The sequence below is a fragment of the Rousettus aegyptiacus genome, unplaced genomic scaffold (genome assembly GCF_014176215.1).
Source record: "Rousettus aegyptiacus isolate mRouAeg1 unplaced genomic scaffold, mRouAeg1.p scaffold_m13_p_1, whole genome shotgun sequence".
Lineage (NCBI taxonomy): Eukaryota > Metazoa > Chordata > Mammalia > Chiroptera > Pteropodidae > Rousettus > Rousettus aegyptiacus.
Window position 1 is genome coordinate 28,062,423 of NW_023416284.1, and position 17,617 is coordinate 28,080,039.

Sequence of the window (17,617 nt, forward strand, 5' to 3'; positions counted from 1 at the left end):
CAACTCCTGCAGACTTCCTTCGTAGATATTCGTGTGGCAATCATTCTTCCACACTCACTATCCAGACAGAGTCCTCTTCATCTTTGCCCGTTTGTGCAGCAGCATAAATTACTGTTCTCCCTACTTTTGCTCTTTTCTCCTCTTAAATCCACCTCCCCCCAACCCCAACATGTACACTTGGGCTCCAGTGACAGTCCTAAAATGAAAATGCAGATTTACCCAAGATCCTCTTTCAGGATAACCTGCAGACTTTCTAACATGATTTGGCCTCCTTCTCCCCTCAAAGCACCCTGTGAGCCAGACGTACTGAACTACTGTCATGACCTCACATTGTTCTCACTTCTCCCAGCCTCCGTATGTTCTCTCCTTCTTGCCTCCCTATCCTTCAAGACTCAGTTCTGTAGGGAGCCACATCCTCTGGGAGTCTTCCCTGACCCTTTCCCCCGAAACCAGCGAGTTACCCCTTTTCTAGCCCCAAAGCCTCAATTGTACACACCAATCTGAAATTCTTTCTCTGTGCGCCTATCTCCTTAGTCAGGTGGTGAGCTCTTCCTGGCAAGGTTTGGGTCTTCTCACCTGTGTGCCCCTAGTTCCTAACATAGGTCTGATATATAGTAGATGCTTTGTTGGATGAAGGACTCAAATTTGGTTAGATGGCAATATGTATCCAAGGAACAAGGAGAGAGCCACCTATAATTGGGAAAGGTAGGGAAGTTAGGTTACTGTCCACTGATTACGCTGAATCTCCTGAGTCCCCACACCCTGGCTGCTGCCTGGGTTCCTAAGAGGGAACTATCATTATCACCAACTATCATTATCACCAACTCCTGGGCCATTGGAGGACCACAGGACACCTCTCCATCCTGTAATATGGGAAGAAATCCTGTTTCTTTTCAGCTAAGATTACACTCTTCTACAATATTTCTTTTAAGAAACTAAAGGAAAACAGAAACAAAGAGGCCTAGCAAAGTCAATCAGTACCTGAAAGAGGGGGGTGAAGCCTAAGGGAAAAAAGAGAAGACAGGAAAGACCTTTCCGGGAGGGCATACAGTCAGAGCTGCAGCCCCGAGTTTATTTAGCATAGCCTTTTTATGTGATTTTTGAATACCATAATCAATCACCACATTACCATAGCAAAGCACACCATACATATCTAAAACAATGCTTGTCAATTACCTAAGATCCTACATGTTCTTGTTTCCATGGTAGTATAACATTCCATAACCTTAAAAGGTGACTTTATGAGGCTTACCAAGGTGACCATTGTTTTAAACTCATCAGCCATAGCATGGCTTTTAGCTACGTGACTTCTTCAGTGCCTCATAATGGCTTCTCAGAATGGCTCCCGACAGAAGGGGAAGAGTTAGATGGCACAAATGGCCAGATGAACAGCTACTGTTTGCAAGGCCTGTGTCAGGCTCTCCTGGGAAGGTCGCCAGTTGAAGAATATGGTTCATGCCCTTAAAGGGCCGATTTCAAAGAGCAGTGGAGAGTTGGCATCTACCGAGTTGAACATGTACCGGAACAGTAAGAGCTAGCCAAGGCACAGACAGGGCCAAAATTCTACTGCTTCAATCACTAAAGCCCACCCCTACAATCTCCCACCTCCAGCTTATTTGCTTAAAGCATCTCACTAAATGCCGTCTTGGTCCACATTGCAACCAGCTGTCCACCAGCCTCTCCATTCTCTCTAAAAATCTACCCCTTCCTCTCTTATTTCCCCTTCCTGTCTTCATCTCACTGCTGGTTAAGATTCTGTGACGCATCATTTCACCCACTCCCGAAAGAGTCCTCAACTCCTTAGCTCCTGTCCCTTTGGTCCCACTCTCCCAGCAAACCTCGGTCCGCAGACAAATCCACCCATCTGCCTTCACTGCACCTGCCATGTCACAGTGAGCCATCTTTAGGGAAATCTGCAGAGCCAGGCAGCCAGGCATCACCGTGAATTCCTCATCAGTCTCAAGTGTGTCCACAACACAGCTCATCAGTTACGCTGTTCCCCTGGTCAGCTTCTGCTCCCTCGGTGACCCTCAACTACCCTCCACTCCCTTCACACCCAGCATCACCCCCAACACTGCTCTCTGTAGGCAGCATGGCCCCCCCACGTCATGAAAAAATGAGAGTCACGTGAAAGGGAGCTTTCACTTTTCTCCCACAAAATTCCTCCTCCTTATTCCTGTCTGCGCCATGGCCTTGGCAGCCCAACCAAGGAATTTGGACTTTGTTCTTGGGACACTGAGAAACATGGAAGGGTTTAATCAGAGAAGTACTCTGACACGAATAGGATTTGGGGCTCACTGCTGGCTGCAGTAAGGAGACGGGATTAGCCTTCCAAGAAAAAAAGAGTAAGAAGCAATGGCCAAACAACTCCTGAAGAAGTGATTTCTCAGCTGAAGCTGAGGGATAAGAAGCAGCTGGCCAAGCTAGAGAGGGTGGGAAGTGTCTCAGAAAGAAGGAATAGAAGAAGGATTCAGAGACAAAAGAACTTGGCTCCTTCGAGGAACCATGAAGGGCTTGCTTGGCTGTTACCAGAGCATTCTCTGGGAAGAGGCAAGGGGATGCAGATAGAGAGGGGCCCTCGATCAGTCCCAGGCTTCAGCAGCTCCTTAGCAGGTGGCAGAGTTTCTCAAGGCCAAAAGGAAGCCAGTAAAGGGTTGTTAGCGAAGAAATGGCGTGATCAGAATTGCGGTTTAGGATAATTATTCTGCCTGCAGCACAGAGAACTAATTGAAAGGGGCCAAAATGGAGGTAGGGAAATCAGTTCATTGATTAATGCCATAGTCCAGATGCAAGATGATGAGGCTTAGACAACGGGATGGCTGTTGAAACAGAATGAAACAGAACAGATGCGATGGATGTTCAGAAGCTGGGACCGAGAGGTCTTTGTGACTGACTGGAGGAGCTTGTCAAGATGTGAGAGATGGGATGGGTCAATGTGGATAGAAAGAGGTTTAAGATACAAGGAAGATAAGAGGCTGGTCTTAAAGTCCCTGAGCGGGAGACAAGGAAGGCAGGTCCAGGGCACAAGGTGGCGGGGAGTGGGCTTATAACACTGTTTTGTTGGGAGAGCCGGAAGATTGGACACAGGTTAAGTTTATAAGTTTTGTAGCAGGAAATTAAGGGAGACCCTGACCAAGACCTATTCTCTCTGTGAGGCAGAGTTGGTCTGAAAGAGCTGCTGTGGAGAATAGGAGAGGGATGTGACCAAGGAAACGGCAAGGTTTCCAGAAGCTTTGAGAGCCCACAGAAGGCCGGAGGCCGGGCATGAATAGAGGCACCAGCCTGGGTGATGGTGGGGTTTTCTCAACAGCACACAGCAGCCGGCCACCAGGTCCTAGGTTGGAATTCACCTGGAGTGTGCCAAGGAGAGAAAATGGGGCAGGGAAGTTGAGGATACTGGCAACAGAGAGGTTCCCGTAAGAGACTCTGAAGTTTAAACTCCCATTTCATGAAGAGGAAAGACAAGAAGGGGCTGATGGAGACAGAGTGGGGTGATGTGGGGTTAAAGGGTCTTATTGGGTGGCAGGCGACGTAGAGAGGAGAGCGAGACCTGACGCATGTTCCTCCTGGGCTCAACGGTCAAACTCTAGGTTCTCAGCCTTGTCACCTTGATGCCTAGATATACTGGAAGAGTGTATCCCAGAAACTTCCAAATCCGTTCCAATCCAGGTAGAGCTTACGTCATATCAGGCACATTCCACATGAGACCTTAAGCCTTCTGGGGACACTCAGGTCTCCCTAGAGGAACTTCCTCTGGGCTGCAAGGGACAGACACATGCCCCCTCGTGCTCAGCTCTCTGCACAGGACAGGGGCTCCCTTCCTGACTATTCCTCAGGACCTGTGAGACTCCCCTGAGCATGACCATGGAAGTCAGCCCCAGGGACCAGAGAGCCCCCCAACCCCCACCCCACCCCACCCCAGGGATGGGACATACCACTTCTACCCTCACGGCCTGCTCTCCCAAATCTGGAGCTTGCATCTGGAGACTTCTCAGCCCCCATCCACTCAGGGCAGGGGATGCCCACCCAGGCAGGGTGGATGCAGTTATAACAACCAGGAGGTTCCTTCTCTGGATCTGTTTAATTGTTACTTCGGGGTAAGATAATGACATTATCACTGAGTGAAGAAGCAAGTTACAGTTAACTTGTGTTTGAACCTCAACTTCTCGGTCTATGAAACAGGGATAACTGCCCAGGAGAGCTATTGTAAGAAGTACTAGGATATCAGTGCTGCTGCTGCTGCTGCTGCTGCTGCTGTTATATTCTACAACATCAGAGATTCTAATTCAAGTCCTTTGCTGTCCTGACCGGGTCTTCTGGGCTGAGTCCTGGGAAACAGGGACATTCAAATCCCCAGCTCCCCCCTTAGGATTAAGACTGGTTGCCTGTTGTGGGGAGCCACTGCCCTGGGGGCACCCACAGGCCTATGACTAACACTTGCAGATGCTGCCTCTGTTTTCCTTTACTTACATAATTCATTTAATCGTCTAACAACCATGTGTGGCCGGTACCATTTTGATCCCTATTTTATTGAGAAGAAATTGGAGCACTGAGGGGTAAGTAATTTGCCCAAGGTCACACATCACAGATACAGAAGAGCTGGGATTTGAATCCAGAGTGTCTGTGCTCTCAACTCACCTGTCTACTCTGCTGGGGCTTCTTAAACTTCATGTCAGTGACTTGTGTGACCCCGGTTTTTGGCCTTGCTTTGGGGGCAGCAGGACAAGGCAGCCAAGAGCTGAGTTGTCTTTGTAGTCAGGTCTGGGTTGGGGCTTCCAGACCAAAGTAGGTAGTGGCAGCTGCTGGGGAAATACAGGGCAGGGCACAAGGCCAGGGCCTGAGGACAAAGGAGAGCAGACCAGACCCAGGTTTGGCTGAGTCCCAGGACTCCCATCAGTTCCAGCACCCCTGGACCCTCAAACCTATAGTGCCAGGGGCCAGGCATGTGGATTACGACGGGAATGATTCTTCAGAGGAATACAGCAAGGCCTCTCAGGACAGGGTCCAAGGTTCTCATGACCCCAGGGTCCTGTTCAGCCAGGCTGGATGCCCACAGCAGGTTCTGAGAGAAAGTTTTCCTTGCCTACCTTTGTGGGTTGCTAGAGTCAGGAAAAGCAACTGCTAATCTGGGATCAGGCCCTTAGCTTCTCCTGGACCCCTCAGTTGTTCTGACTCAGGTCCCAAGGAATATATGAAAACGAGAAGGGCTGAGCTACTTTCTGGCCCAGAACTGCAGGCAGGAAAGCTCCTTTAGGTGGGCCTTGAGGGAGCAGAAGGGCAGGGGACGGACCCACTGTGTTTACAGCAGCTCTTCTCTCGGAGGCCAGGAGGCCTTCTGCTGCTGCTCGGGGTCCTTCTCCAGGCCTCAGGCTGGGGCAGCCTCTGCTGCAGTGCCAGAAGCCCAGGGACTTCCCAGGGCTGTGAGGGTTCGGCCATCTCTGGACTCAGGAACCTATAGCTGGAGTTGGGGCTGCATGTGCTGGGCTCCCCTCCTCCCTGGCTGTTTCTCCTATGTCATGGCCTCTCCTGACAAGCCCTTAGATGTCAGTGTTTCCCCACACGGTTTTCAGCACTTGACTGCCCCCTTTCCATGATCTAAATCATTCCTAGAGTCTCAGTGACCCTATGGCCGACTATTCCCAAACACAAGTCTGCAGACCGGACTTCTCCCCTGTGAATCCATCTGCTCCATTTCCCCAGAAATCTCACATCTGACATTGAATCCTCATTCCGTGGAAAACTGCTCCTCCTCGATGTACCAGCCATCGAGCCGCAAACCAGGGCAGCTTCATTAATTCCTTACTGCTCCCCACATCCAGCAGTCAGCAAGTCCTGTCAACCCCACCTCCTTCAAATTTCTGGAATGTGTTGCCCATGCCAAACCTTAGTCACCTCTCTCTCCCCGTCTCTGCCCTCCAACCCATCTCTGCGCAGCATCCAGAATGACTTTCCTATCATGATTTCGTCACTTCCTTGCCAAACTAGTTCACAGGGGAGCCTAGGTTGCTCCCAGGTTGAAGTGCCAGCTCTCTATCTTAGCACCAAGACTCTAGCTGATCTGGTTCAATCTTCAGCTTCATCACTGCCACTTGCACTCCTCAGACCCTATGCTCCAGCCCACCTTGACCTTCTGCTTTTTCTCAAGCACCTCCCTACATTAGTCATCCCTCACTTTACTTCTCCGCTGGCTCTTTCCTCAAAGATTAACACTGCATCCAGGTAGACACCTGTTCGTAATGACTTCCCCTGGGAATGACCTGGAACAAACAGGTGGGCTCCCCAAATCACATGTGCGCTACAGGAACCTGCCCACACCAGTCACAGCTGGCTGGACCTGGGATGTATACTCGATACAAACTGAGCCAATCAGAATTTCAGACCTGAGTACTCAAAACTCAATTGAGAATTTAGGGGTCCCAGGCCTGGAGTCTCATTCATGCCTATAAATGACAGCAGGCTAGAGGTATTATGCCCAAACTTAGGCTGCTGGGACTAGCTGCTTCCTGCTCTTCCAAGTCAGCTATCCCTTTAACTCTATGCAAAGCCAGGATTCTTCCTCCCTAACTTCTTTCTATTGCTTGCAAAGGAAGCAAAGAACCAAAAGAAGCTTAACTGTCTCCCTTACCCCAGTATCCACACCAGCAGCTATGACCCTATCCTTCTCTTTGTCAAGTTCTTGATCAAGTCCACTCGCTTACTTTTCATCTACTCATTCCTTAGCCCACAGTAATTCAACGAATTTGACAAGTGTTTATTTAGCATCTGCCTTGTGCGACACTCTGAAGACACAAATAAGACACAGTTTGTGGCCTTAGGGAGCTCACAACCTAGCACAGTGGTAAGTGCAAATTGCAAAGAAGATTAAGGTAAAATGCGGCAAGGGTGATGACGGAGAAGCTCACAGGGTGTTGTGAGAGGGAGGGGCTCACGGAAGGCATCCTGGAGGAGGGGGATGTCCAAGCAGTGTCTCCCAGCTACGAGTGACAAGGAACATTTTTATGCATGAGTTCGACTTCAGGAAAATAAAAATGAGCAACTTTTCATTTTTAGTTGAAATGAAAATAGATTTATTAACACCTGTGAAAAAGGTAATATATTATAACCATTCAGATTACCCACTTTATTGATAGGAAAAAATTCAATAGGAAATTTGGCACACTGATTTTCAACTGCTAAAATGTTATCTGGCGTATAATAATAATAATCAGGTAGGTAGGGAGTGTAGTCGAAAAAGGCAAGAAAGGAAACCAAGAGGCGAACTGAGGCCTTATTTCTACAGTTAGGCCCTCGGTGGGCTTTATCCTGAGAATAGCAGGGAGCCACTGAGGGTTGATGAGTAAGAGCTGGTCATTGTCACTTCAGTGGCTAGCATCAGGGAAAGGAAGATTGCTCTATCTCTGATCACCCCTTAAACCCTAGCCACCTCTGTCCCTGAGGCTAGTAGCTCCCGTGCAATATCTGCTATCCTTAAGTTGTCAGGCATGAGGGGGGGCCAAAGATCAGGTTTCAGAGGGAGAAGTGGTTCCTGTTGTCCTCTGTCCCCAGCCCACTGGCCCCAGGCTGAATGTAATTGTCCTCGATGAAGCCATCATCATCGTCATCTTCACCCACTTCTGGGCATACCCTCTTCCTGGTCTCGGGCAGTGGGCGGTGCTGGTAGCTGGCACGGTATTTGCGGCAGAGGTGGCATTTGGCAGCAAGTGCAATGAGGAGAGAGAGGACCACAGCCCCTACCACAACCCCCACCAGCACAGGCCATGCCCGGGCCCCAGTGCCTGGTTCAGGGGACATGGCTGATGCTGTGGGGAGCTCTGAGGGCCCCACAATGGCTGCGGAGAAAAGGACAGCATTATGGAAGGGGCCCCAGATGGGCTCCCTGAGGAAACTGAGAGGAGCGCAGACAACCCCAGCATCTAAGGGGAATCCACCGCCCTCCTCAGCTCCCCTTCCACTGCCACTCACTTCGGTTTGTCTCGCTCATGGAGGGGCCGGAAGACACCGGTGAGCCTCTGCCTTGGCCACAAGAGCCCTGGCTCCAAGAAGATCCCCAGGCACCAAGCAGACCTGGGGCACAGAGTCCTGGAACATACACACAGGGGTGGCCAACAGGCCACGCATTTCAGTCCACACGGCCATGTTAGGGTGCTGCACGAACTCTGGAGACTGGACAACTGACCATAACCAGTGTTCACAAGAGAAACAAGCTGAGCCACAGAAATGGGCTATTTGTAAAGGAACATAATAAGGTCCAGCTCTGGAAGCGGCTGAATAAATAACTCAATGCTAGAACTTATAGTGACCACGCCTTATGATTCAGGCACCAAGCAACATGTTCACAGAAATCTGTAATGTGGGCATAAACATATCTCTTCTTATAGATGGGGACTCTGAGGCCCAGAAGGGTAGCTAATTCAGCCAAAGTCCCAGGACGTGAACCCAGGTCTCTTATACCAGGGTCCAGAGCCCAGTCTGCTACACTGCTTGGTAAGCTGAGTTTGAGACAAAGGGGCAGAGGTAGGCCAGGCTCCAGAGGTTGGACAACAGCAATTGCTTGCAGCTAATGGGCCAAGTGGAGACCACATGTGGAAGATGGTGCCAGTCCCCACCCAGGGCAGGGGTCTCAGACACAGCCAAAGCAGCTCTGGCCCCTCTGCTCCTCAGTTGGAAGCCCCTGCTACCCCACTTCTACCCGCAGCCCTCAGGCACACCCCTTGTTCATTCTCCTGTGCCCACAGAGGGAAACCGTATTCAAGGAGTAGCCAGATGCAGATCGCCTGAACTGGGAAATTATCTGGGTAAGAATCACTAAGGCTGGGGAGGATCTAGAAGAGGAGCACCTGAATTAAGGGAGTATCTGGAAGAAAACCATCTAAGCTTGAGATTACCTGGAGGAACAGCACCTGAATCAGAGGAATCTCCGAGGAAGCAACATCTGAAGTAGGGAAGTATCTATAGAAAGAGCACCTAGGTTAGGAAGTACCTGTTGGAGGACCAGCTAGCGGTAGAGATTATCTGCAGATGTGGAGTACCTGAATCAGAAGAGTACCTGGCAAGGAATATCTAGGATAGGAAAGCGCCTAGGAGAGAAGCACCTAGTTCAGGGGAGTGCTCCACCACAGTCTTTAATTCCGATACCTCAACGAGACCCTCTTTCCTCACTGCCAACTAGTCACCAAGCCCTGTAAATATCTCTGGAACAACTATGCCCCTGCTCAGCACCCCCACTGCCACTGCCCTAGTCCAAGCCACCTTCATTTTATACCTCAGTTTTTGCAATAACCTCCCAACTGCTAGTCCATTCCCCAGAGTAATGGGTCTAAAGCCAAATCTGACCCATCTCCTTAAAAATCCTTCAAGAGCTCCTCAGGGCGAGGGCTACATGCAAATTCCTCCACCTCACAATGCAGCACGTGACCCTCAGGCCACACTCTTCTTCCTCTTCTCCATAGTTCCCTCCCCCGTGTCCTTCCCAACACACAGACACACCTCCCACAGCACCCACCCTCTACTTTCCCAGCCACTCCATCCCTGCGCAGTTTTTTGAGTCTGCCAACCCCCTAGGCCAAATCAGACCATGCCTGACTGGGAGGTTGTCCCAGGACCCCTTCACCGACCTAACCCATCAACTACCAGTCAGAACTGGCCGGTTACTAGATGGGCAGCTAGCTCCCTGACGGCAAGGACTGGGCTGATTAACCTGTGCCCTGGGACTTCCAGAAAGCTTGGCACTCAACTAGCTGCTCAGTATGTGTTGGTGAAAAGAGTGAGGGAGAGAGCTGAGAGTGAATATGGGGGTGGGGCATTAGAAAGGAGAGGTAAATCATTCACTTCTTCATTAGCAAACATTCATTAGGTGTCTACTATGCCTGCACTATGCGCTGAGTCTCCAAAAAAAAAAAAAAAAGCTTTTGTTAAATTGAAATTAATATAATTCGATGTGATGTTTCTAAGAACTATTCTTTTCCGTCCTACTCTGTCCCTGTGAATTCTTCTCAAGGACACATACCCACACCCACATGCTGTCATCCTACCCCCTCAGGTCACACCCTCTGATCTTCACAGATATACACCCTGATTTGTAGCTCCTTTTCCCGCTCCCAGGAGCCCTCAAGGATCTGTGGGTTCTCCCTCCCAGCCCCCCAATTATTCCCCTCTGCTCCCCACCTTGTAGACCTGTGTACAGACCGCGGAGGAAGCTTCCGGCTGGGGCGGGCAGACAGGTGGGCGGGCCAGAGCTGCCGCTTGTCTTACCTGGGGACGCAGCAGGCGGGGCTGAAGCTGCAGGTTAGGGAGGAGGGTTGGGCAGCAGGCAACGCCCCCAACAGGAAGGACTCGCTCTACATCTAACCAAGCTTTTGCCGAGAACCTTACTGGCACAGGCCTCACCCCCACCCCCAGTACTGGGGGAGGGGCGTGGGTTGGTGCAGCTGGGATCCAGAGAGGGGTCCAGCAGGCCCTTGAAAAGCGGACGCATCAGCAGGCAGCTGCTCAGGCTGACAGTCCTAATAAGCAGTGCATTTCCGGTAACAGGTACAAAGTCCAGAGTTGATGAGGGAGCTCTGCAGGCCTGTGAAGGCGGTGGGCCGGAACTGGAGGTGGGGGAGGTGGGCATTCTTCTCAGGCAAAGCCAGAGACATCAAGGACAGTTAACATTGCCTGCAAACGTGTGTGTAAGCCTGTAGGGGGAGGGGATGTGGAGGTCAATGGGGAGTATTGAGAGACCTTTTGGGAGTTGTACATGAGCCCTTGGGGTATTATCATGTGTTTGTACTTATCTGGATATGGGGTTCAGGCCTTCATGTGGATGTCGAGGATCCTGGGACCCCACAAAGGTAGGATCTGAATCCCTCTTTTGTCCTACTCCTTGTTCCCAGGCCTAGTGCCTCCTTGTCCTTGAAGACCCAGTTCCAGAGTCACCTTCCCTGAGCCCTCAGTCTACTCTGGCAAGCCCCGCCTCCTCCATGCCTGTGCACCCTCTATCACAGCATTTCTCTATCTCTTAATGATTTCTTCCTGTGCTGCCTCCCACGTTAGCCCGTGAGCTCTCCCAGGGTGGAGTCTGTGCGTTCCCAGCATCTGGCACAGGGCAGGCTCTTGGTAAATATCTAAAGGAGGAAGGACTGCAAGAGCTAAGCCAAGCAAGCACAAATATTGACAGGGACCCTGAGGGCACAGGGACTGTAGCCAGGGTTTGCAAGGGGGCCTGCCAGAGCTGCAGCTGCAAAGCGAAGGTCAGTTCATGCAGAACCTTGAATCTTTAGCACGGATTCTGAACTCTTACTATCAATGACCCCTTCCTACTCCTCCCAACGCGTCTGGCACCTACACTTCAGATTCTTTGCTTCAGTCACACCAAATTGTCCTCTGTTCCTGGAAGCCACCATGATCTCACCTCCTAGGCCCTACATGCACTGTTCCTGGGACCCCGAATTCCTCCAACCAGCCCTTCCAGTCCCTCCCCCACTCATCCATCTCCTACCTGGCTGATTTTCCTCCCAGGCCTACTCATCACTCAGGCCCCAGTGTAGGGGCCTCTTTACCTAGACAGCCTTCCCTGACTCTAGTCTGTGTCTCTCCTCCCCTCTTCTGTGCCCCCGCAGGCCCCGGCTCCTCTCCCCCATATTCCTGATCACAATATTGTGATTTTTCTCTTTATTTGGCAGGGTCCCTTACAAACCTGAGAACTCAGGATAGGGTCTGTACCTGTCTTGTTCCCCTTCAAATCCCCAATATCTAAAATAGCAACGATGAATACTTCTGAAATAAATGAATGAGAGGAAAGTGAATACTATCCGGGATGGGGCAGTGAGAAGTCAAGAGAGGTTTAGCGTTTCCTTTGGTTTTGAAGCAAGGAAATTATAGCATCCAAAAGGTATTCATTGAACACCTACCATGTCCCAAGCGCTGTGATGTTTTTTTTTTTTAATTATTCATATAATGTAACCTTAATTACATAACAAGAAATTCACCATTTTAGCAGTTTTCAGTGCACAATTCAGGGGCATATAGTACATTCAGAATGTTGTACAACCATCACTGTATCTAGTTCTAAAACATTTCATCACACTGAAAGGGTACCCCCCTGCCCACTGAGCCATCACTCCTCACCCCCTTCCCCCCAGGCTCCAGCAACCACAAATCTGCTTTCTGTCTCCTTGGATTTGCCTGTTCTCATTATTTCATACACATGAAATCATATTTGTGCTGGCTTTTTAATGAACTATTTCATTTACTCCTTTAATGAACTAGCCCCTTAACAGGTGAAGACACTGAGGCCGTAAGAAGGGAATTTGCGTAGTCCCACAGAAGAAATCAAGTAAAGTTCTGCACATCCACTGGTCAGTCATTTATTCAATGAATATTTATCGAACACCCACCACGGAGCCACAGCCAGCTCATGGACATGCATTGCGGAATAGCAGAAGGCAACCTGCCCCCACAGCATGGAGAGAGAGAGCAGGCTGAGTGTCGGCACCCATTGGCCTCTCGGCCAGGAGCTCGAGCTCTAGTGCAGTGGACAACCTTCACAGCCTTCCACGGCAGCCCTGGCAACCATGTGGCAGGCACTGCGCTAGCTGCTAGGAACAGAGTTCCTGCCACCATGCACCTTTCATTCTGGTGGGGGAGACAAACAATACATGAAGAAATAAAATTATTTCTGATAATGGTGAGTGCTGCGAAGAAAATAAAATAGCTTCATGTGGTAGGCAGTTGTGGAGGGGGCTACTACATTATATGATAGTCAGAAAAAGAAGGTGTTCATTAAAGAGGGGGTGTTTGAGCTGAATGTTTGAGCGAGACAGCAACAACATCATAGCTAGGGGAAAGGCGTTCCAGAAAGAGGGGACAGCCAGGACAGAGACTGAGAGGCAGGAGCATGGCTGGCTTGTTCAAGTGACAGCAGAAGGCCAGATGGCTGGGAGACAGTAAGTAGAGAGAGAGGGGAGGAGCTGCATCAGAGCCTGTCAGAGGCCTGCCTCATCAGGTCCTTCCCTCAGTGAGACGGGGAGCCATTGATGATCTAAGCAGAGGACTTTGGCTTCTGTTGAAAAAATGGGTTAGAGGAGGCCCAGGTGGAAGCAAGGAGGCCAGTTAGGAAGCTAGTTAGGACGCTCTTGCTATCACCCAGGAGACAGGGCGAAGGAACCAACGTTTTGCCTCTCCGAAGCTGCCTTTTTGAGATATTGATTTTAATCTGCTTATTAAGAAACAAAACTCAGAAAGGACCTTTGACTCTTCCCCCTTTCCTGCCCAATAGATTCATACAGAAAAACCTGATTGAGGAAGGAAATCTTCGGATGTTCACCTTAGCCTAATTTGAATTAAGTATGGTAAATGGGGGGGCGGGGGCTTAGTCAGGGGCCTGTTAACTAGATAACCCCTGTGTCCCATGGTTTCTGAGTTGTCCAGCAAGAATTTGCCTGCATGTGTGTTCTGCTCTTCCTCAACTACCTGTAAATCACCCATTCTCACGTCTGAAATCTAAGACTCTCTCCCCTTCTCCTTTGTCTAAAATGTCATATATACCCAATGTTGCCTCACTGTCTTTGGAATTTTCATGCTTATGTAAATTCCCCATGCACATGTATTAAATTTTGACTTTTCTCCTGTTAATCTGTCTCTGTTAATTTAATTATTAGCCCAGCTGGAAGAACTAAGAAGGTGAGAGGAAAAACATTCATTTTTTTTTTTTTCGCCCCCACAAGGGAATGTGGCATTTGGGTAGTCAGGTAGAAATGGAGAGGAGTGCCCGGATTCTGGATATATTATGAAGGTGGGGCCTGCACAATTTGCTGACTAGGTTGGGGTGGGGATGAGAAAAAGAAAGGGACCAAAAATAACTCCAAAGTTCTGACCTGAGCACCTAATAGGATAGAGTTGTCATTTATTCAAGGGGGAAAACTCTGAAGGGACAGATTTGAGAGGGCAATCAGAACCTTGGTTTTGGACATGCTAGCTGTGAGATAGATGCTCATGAGACATCCAGATCGCATCCTAAGTTGGTAGTAGCATAATTTAGCCAGAATGCAGGGGAAGGCGAAGGCTAGAAATATGTTTGGGAACAGGAAAATGTGGATGATTTTTAAAGCCAGTCATCTAGGTGTAGAGAGAGAAAAGGGCTGAGGGCCGAGCCCTGGAGCACAGTGGGAGTAGGGGAGAAGAAGGAGAAGCAGGAAAGGAGGCCGAGGCATGACCAGCAGCATGGTGGGAGTCAGACGTGTGAGAAAGGTGTCCTGGAGGCCAGAAAAAAAAGTGTGTCAAGGGCAAGGCCTTGGTCGGCTACATCAAATGCTGATGATATGTGCAACTAAGATATATACTGAGAACTGACTTTGAAGTTGGCCATGTGGAGGTCACTGGTAACCTTGACAAGAGCAGTTTCACTGGTATGTTGGGGACAATGCCGGATTGGAGCAATGCATAAGTATGGGAGCAGAGGAAGTGGAGACCACTTCTTTAAGGCATTTTGCTATAGAAGGAGTAGAGAAGTGGTGCAGACACTGGAGGCTAGGGTGCAATCAAAGGAGGGTTTTTTTTAAGGCCAGGAGCTGTTAGACTATGTGTGTATGCTGGCCAGAATAATCCAGGAGAGAGAGAAAATTGACAATGCAGAAGGAAAAGAGAAGGGACAACGGAGGCGTGAAGTCCTGAAGGTGTAAAGAGGCATGGGGTCCAGTGCACAGGCTGACCTTTAGCAGGAGCAGGGAGAGTCCCTCTGAGGAAGGTGGAGTATAAAGGTGAAATGATGGGAGTCTTAGGGAGTTTTCTTCCCATGGTTTCTGTTTTACCAGAGAAATAGGAAGCGATGTTATTGGCTTAGAATGAAGAGCAGAGAGATACTGGGGTTCAAGGAGAGAAGGGAAGGTATGACTTGGTCATCCAAACCTGCCAGCATGTGAGAGGCTCACCAGGCTGCAGCAGCAAGACCCCTGTTGAGGTGAACAACATGCATCTGAGGTCAGTTGGGGTGGCTGAGTATTTTTGTTTTGTAGCCATTCCAAGTGCAGATGGAGAGAAGATGGAGAGAGCGATTTAACCAGGATGGAGATAAAGCCGGGGAGGGGCAAGGGAGCCAGGCTTGTAGGCACAGAAACAATGCCATGACGACTCACACAATCTGGGCCCAGTAAAGAAGGCAGTGAGGAAGGGGTGGGGAGGTGTGAGGAGCCCTGACAAAGAGGTAGGATCAATGGATTTCAGGAGCAATTGCTGGTGTACTAGAGAGAGTAAGTTGAAAAAATAAAAAGTGGTGGGCAGATGGTGGCATATGGAAATGGAGGTTACCAGGGAATGCAATTCTTGGTAAAGACAAGCTCTAGGATATGAACCAGGAAGTGGTCCTGAGGTAGGGCCCGCAGACTAATGAGAGTTTTACTGTTATCTGAAGCATGTGATTAACTTAACCTTTTGCATCAGAGGTCTAATGATAACATGCTAATAGCCCTGCTAATAAATGGCAGAGCCAGAATTCAAACCCAGGTCTTCTAACTCTAGGTCCAGCACCTTTCTATTTGTATCCCAACTATATCCCTCTACTCCGACAAACTAACAAATTTTAACTTCCACGGCTGAAAGTCTTTTTGTAAGTAAGGTTTCATTGAGCCAAAAATGCTAACCTGAAAAACCAGTTTTGGGGCTTGGAATCTAAACTATCAGCAGCACAGCTACATAGAAGGGAGAAGAAAATGGTCAGAAAGAATTTACATGAGCTATAGGCAAAGGGGTGTGAGAAGGTGAAAGAGGGCAGCTCTGGAATAGCCCCATCACATAAAGAAATATCTGCCCCTGGGCAGCAGTCGGGGCAGCCCTCCCGTAAAGGAGTGGGGGGAGTGGGGCGGGTTCCTGGAGTCGGATGGTGCCTGACTAAAATAATCTGCAGAAAGAGCCACCTTGAAAATGTGAAATTCCAACAGGCAAAACGGGAAAGTGAGAAGTCTTTTGTTAGCTGGTCAGCAGCCATTAACAGACTAACAGTTCTCTCTCTCTCTTACTCTCCGGCTGCTGTGAATTAATTTAAAACATCTCATTGTTTTTTTTTTATTATCAGCTCCTATGAGTAAAAGAATCAAAGTATTTGATTCTTCACGATCATTTAGAGTGATAGATAGCAATTGCACTGCCTTTCGAAGATTTGATTATATTTCCCAACCAACCTCAAAAGGATGCTAACTAAACTAGCAGAAGAAGGAGGTGTCCCGGTCCTCACCTTGTACCCACTCCCTTCTCCATCTGACTCAACTCCTCCCTGGAGCAGAACTGGGGGTCTTAGCCTTGAGGGTGTTGTAGTTGCCTTTTCAGAAGCTGACAAGAGCAGGGAAATGCATGTGCACACCCAGTCACAAATATGCTCACGGGCCTGGCATGGGGTAAGTACCCAATAAAAACTTGTCAGATAAATGAATGAATGGTTAGATTTCTAAGGGGCTCACTTGCTCCCTCCAGGTTAAGAACTGGTGTTAACCCTTTGTACTCTGCGTGCAGGAACCACTCTTATTGTAAAAAGATGACTCTTTGAATGGATGGAGGACCCTCTTCTTCTTTGCAAGCCTCTGGAGGGAGGCTGCCCATTTCCTGCGTCCAGCCACTTCCAGCCCCCTGAGGTAGAGTCGGCACCTCCTCAGCACCACCCTGCACTCTTCCGCCTTTATTCAACCTCCACCTTCCCTTTCCCCACTCCTGGTCTGCCATTGGTGACGTCCAGGATATGTCCCAGCATTCAGAGCATCTCTAAAGTAGTCCCAGTGGGGACGGGCTTGAAGCTTGGTGAAAACAAGCCCTCTGACCTAGTCACCACTGAGAGAGGTCATCGTTCACTGAAGTAAGCTCAGAGGACATATCTCCAGTGGAGCTTCTCATACCTAGGTAGGCCTGAGACTAAGGATTGCAGCTTCTAGAGTTTCTTCTTCAAGTTGGATGAGTCTCTCAGGTATTCCAGGAAACCCTGAGGGAGAACTTATATCCCCAAATACACCACCCCGAAACTGCAATATAATTACCTCATATGGTTACCACATCAAATCCTGCATCCGGGTTTATGGGACAAATTCGTCTTAAGCCACCAGCTCCATCTCGCCATGTTGAATATATAATTAGATGTTATACATGCCCAGTGTAATGAGGTGGCGGTCTGTGGCACCCCTGTGGTCACTTATCTCTGGGCTTACTGGGTCTAGGAAAACAGAGCTCAGCAGATGTGGCAGGAGACTACCACACTCTCTCCTGGGAGATATGTCCAGGCAAGTGGCCAGAGGTGGCAGACCAGCTAGTCCAAACGGCTCCATCATGCTGCCCCTCTCCAGGCCCCATGCCGTAGGAATGGTCATCTTTCCCACATTCTTTCTTTCTCATGGGGACCAGATAAAGTCGGTGCCCACCTGAGACCCCAAGGGTTTGGAGGCAGTTCATCTGGTGGCAGGCGCCACTTGGACCTAGAAGGAGGTATCTCTCTCCTTGGGGACAGGAAGCCCACTCCCAATGTTGTTGCACTAGCTTTCTTTCCTCAGGGTGGAGGCAAGGATGGAGATGACAAAGCCCCAATATGCCTTTAGGTGAAAAGGTTAAGAAAAGAGTGGGAGTTGGGGCGCTGCCTTCGAAAGTTTCCCTATCATCCCTGTGT

General features: G+C 49.4%; 1 protein-coding gene and 1 long non-coding RNA gene across 3 annotated transcripts; one reads left to right on the forward strand and one right to left on the reverse strand.

Moving 5' to 3' along the window:
* Nucleotides 1-7,043: 7,043 nt before the first annotated feature.
* On the reverse strand, nucleotides 7,044-10,470 carry CUNH1orf210 (chromosome unknown C1orf210 homolog). 2 transcript variants are annotated; one of them, XM_016123770.2, is made up of 4 exons: nucleotides 10,252-10,470; nucleotides 8,886-8,949; nucleotides 7,963-8,079; nucleotides 7,044-7,829 (listed from the first exon to the last, which is right to left on the reverse strand). In XM_016123770.2, exons 3-4 carry the CDS (start codon nucleotides 7,979-7,981, stop codon nucleotides 7,507-7,509), a joined length of 342 nt encoding a protein of 113 aa, XP_015979256.1. In that variant the 5' UTR covers nucleotides 7,982-8,079; nucleotides 8,886-8,949; nucleotides 10,252-10,470; the 3' UTR covers nucleotides 7,044-7,506. The 2 variants fall into 2 exon arrangements, with proteins under 2 accessions (XP_015979256.1, XP_015979255.1); XM_016123769.2 differs by lacking the exon at nucleotides 10,252-10,470 and adding an exon at nucleotides 10,165-10,242.
* Nucleotides 10,305-13,614, forward strand: LOC107499524. Its single transcript, XR_001594296.2, has 3 exons — nucleotides 10,305-10,530; nucleotides 12,250-12,667; nucleotides 13,259-13,614. It is a non-coding gene; the product is annotated as an uncharacterized LOC107499524 (long non-coding RNA).
* Nucleotides 13,615-17,617: the final 4,003 nt, after the last annotated feature.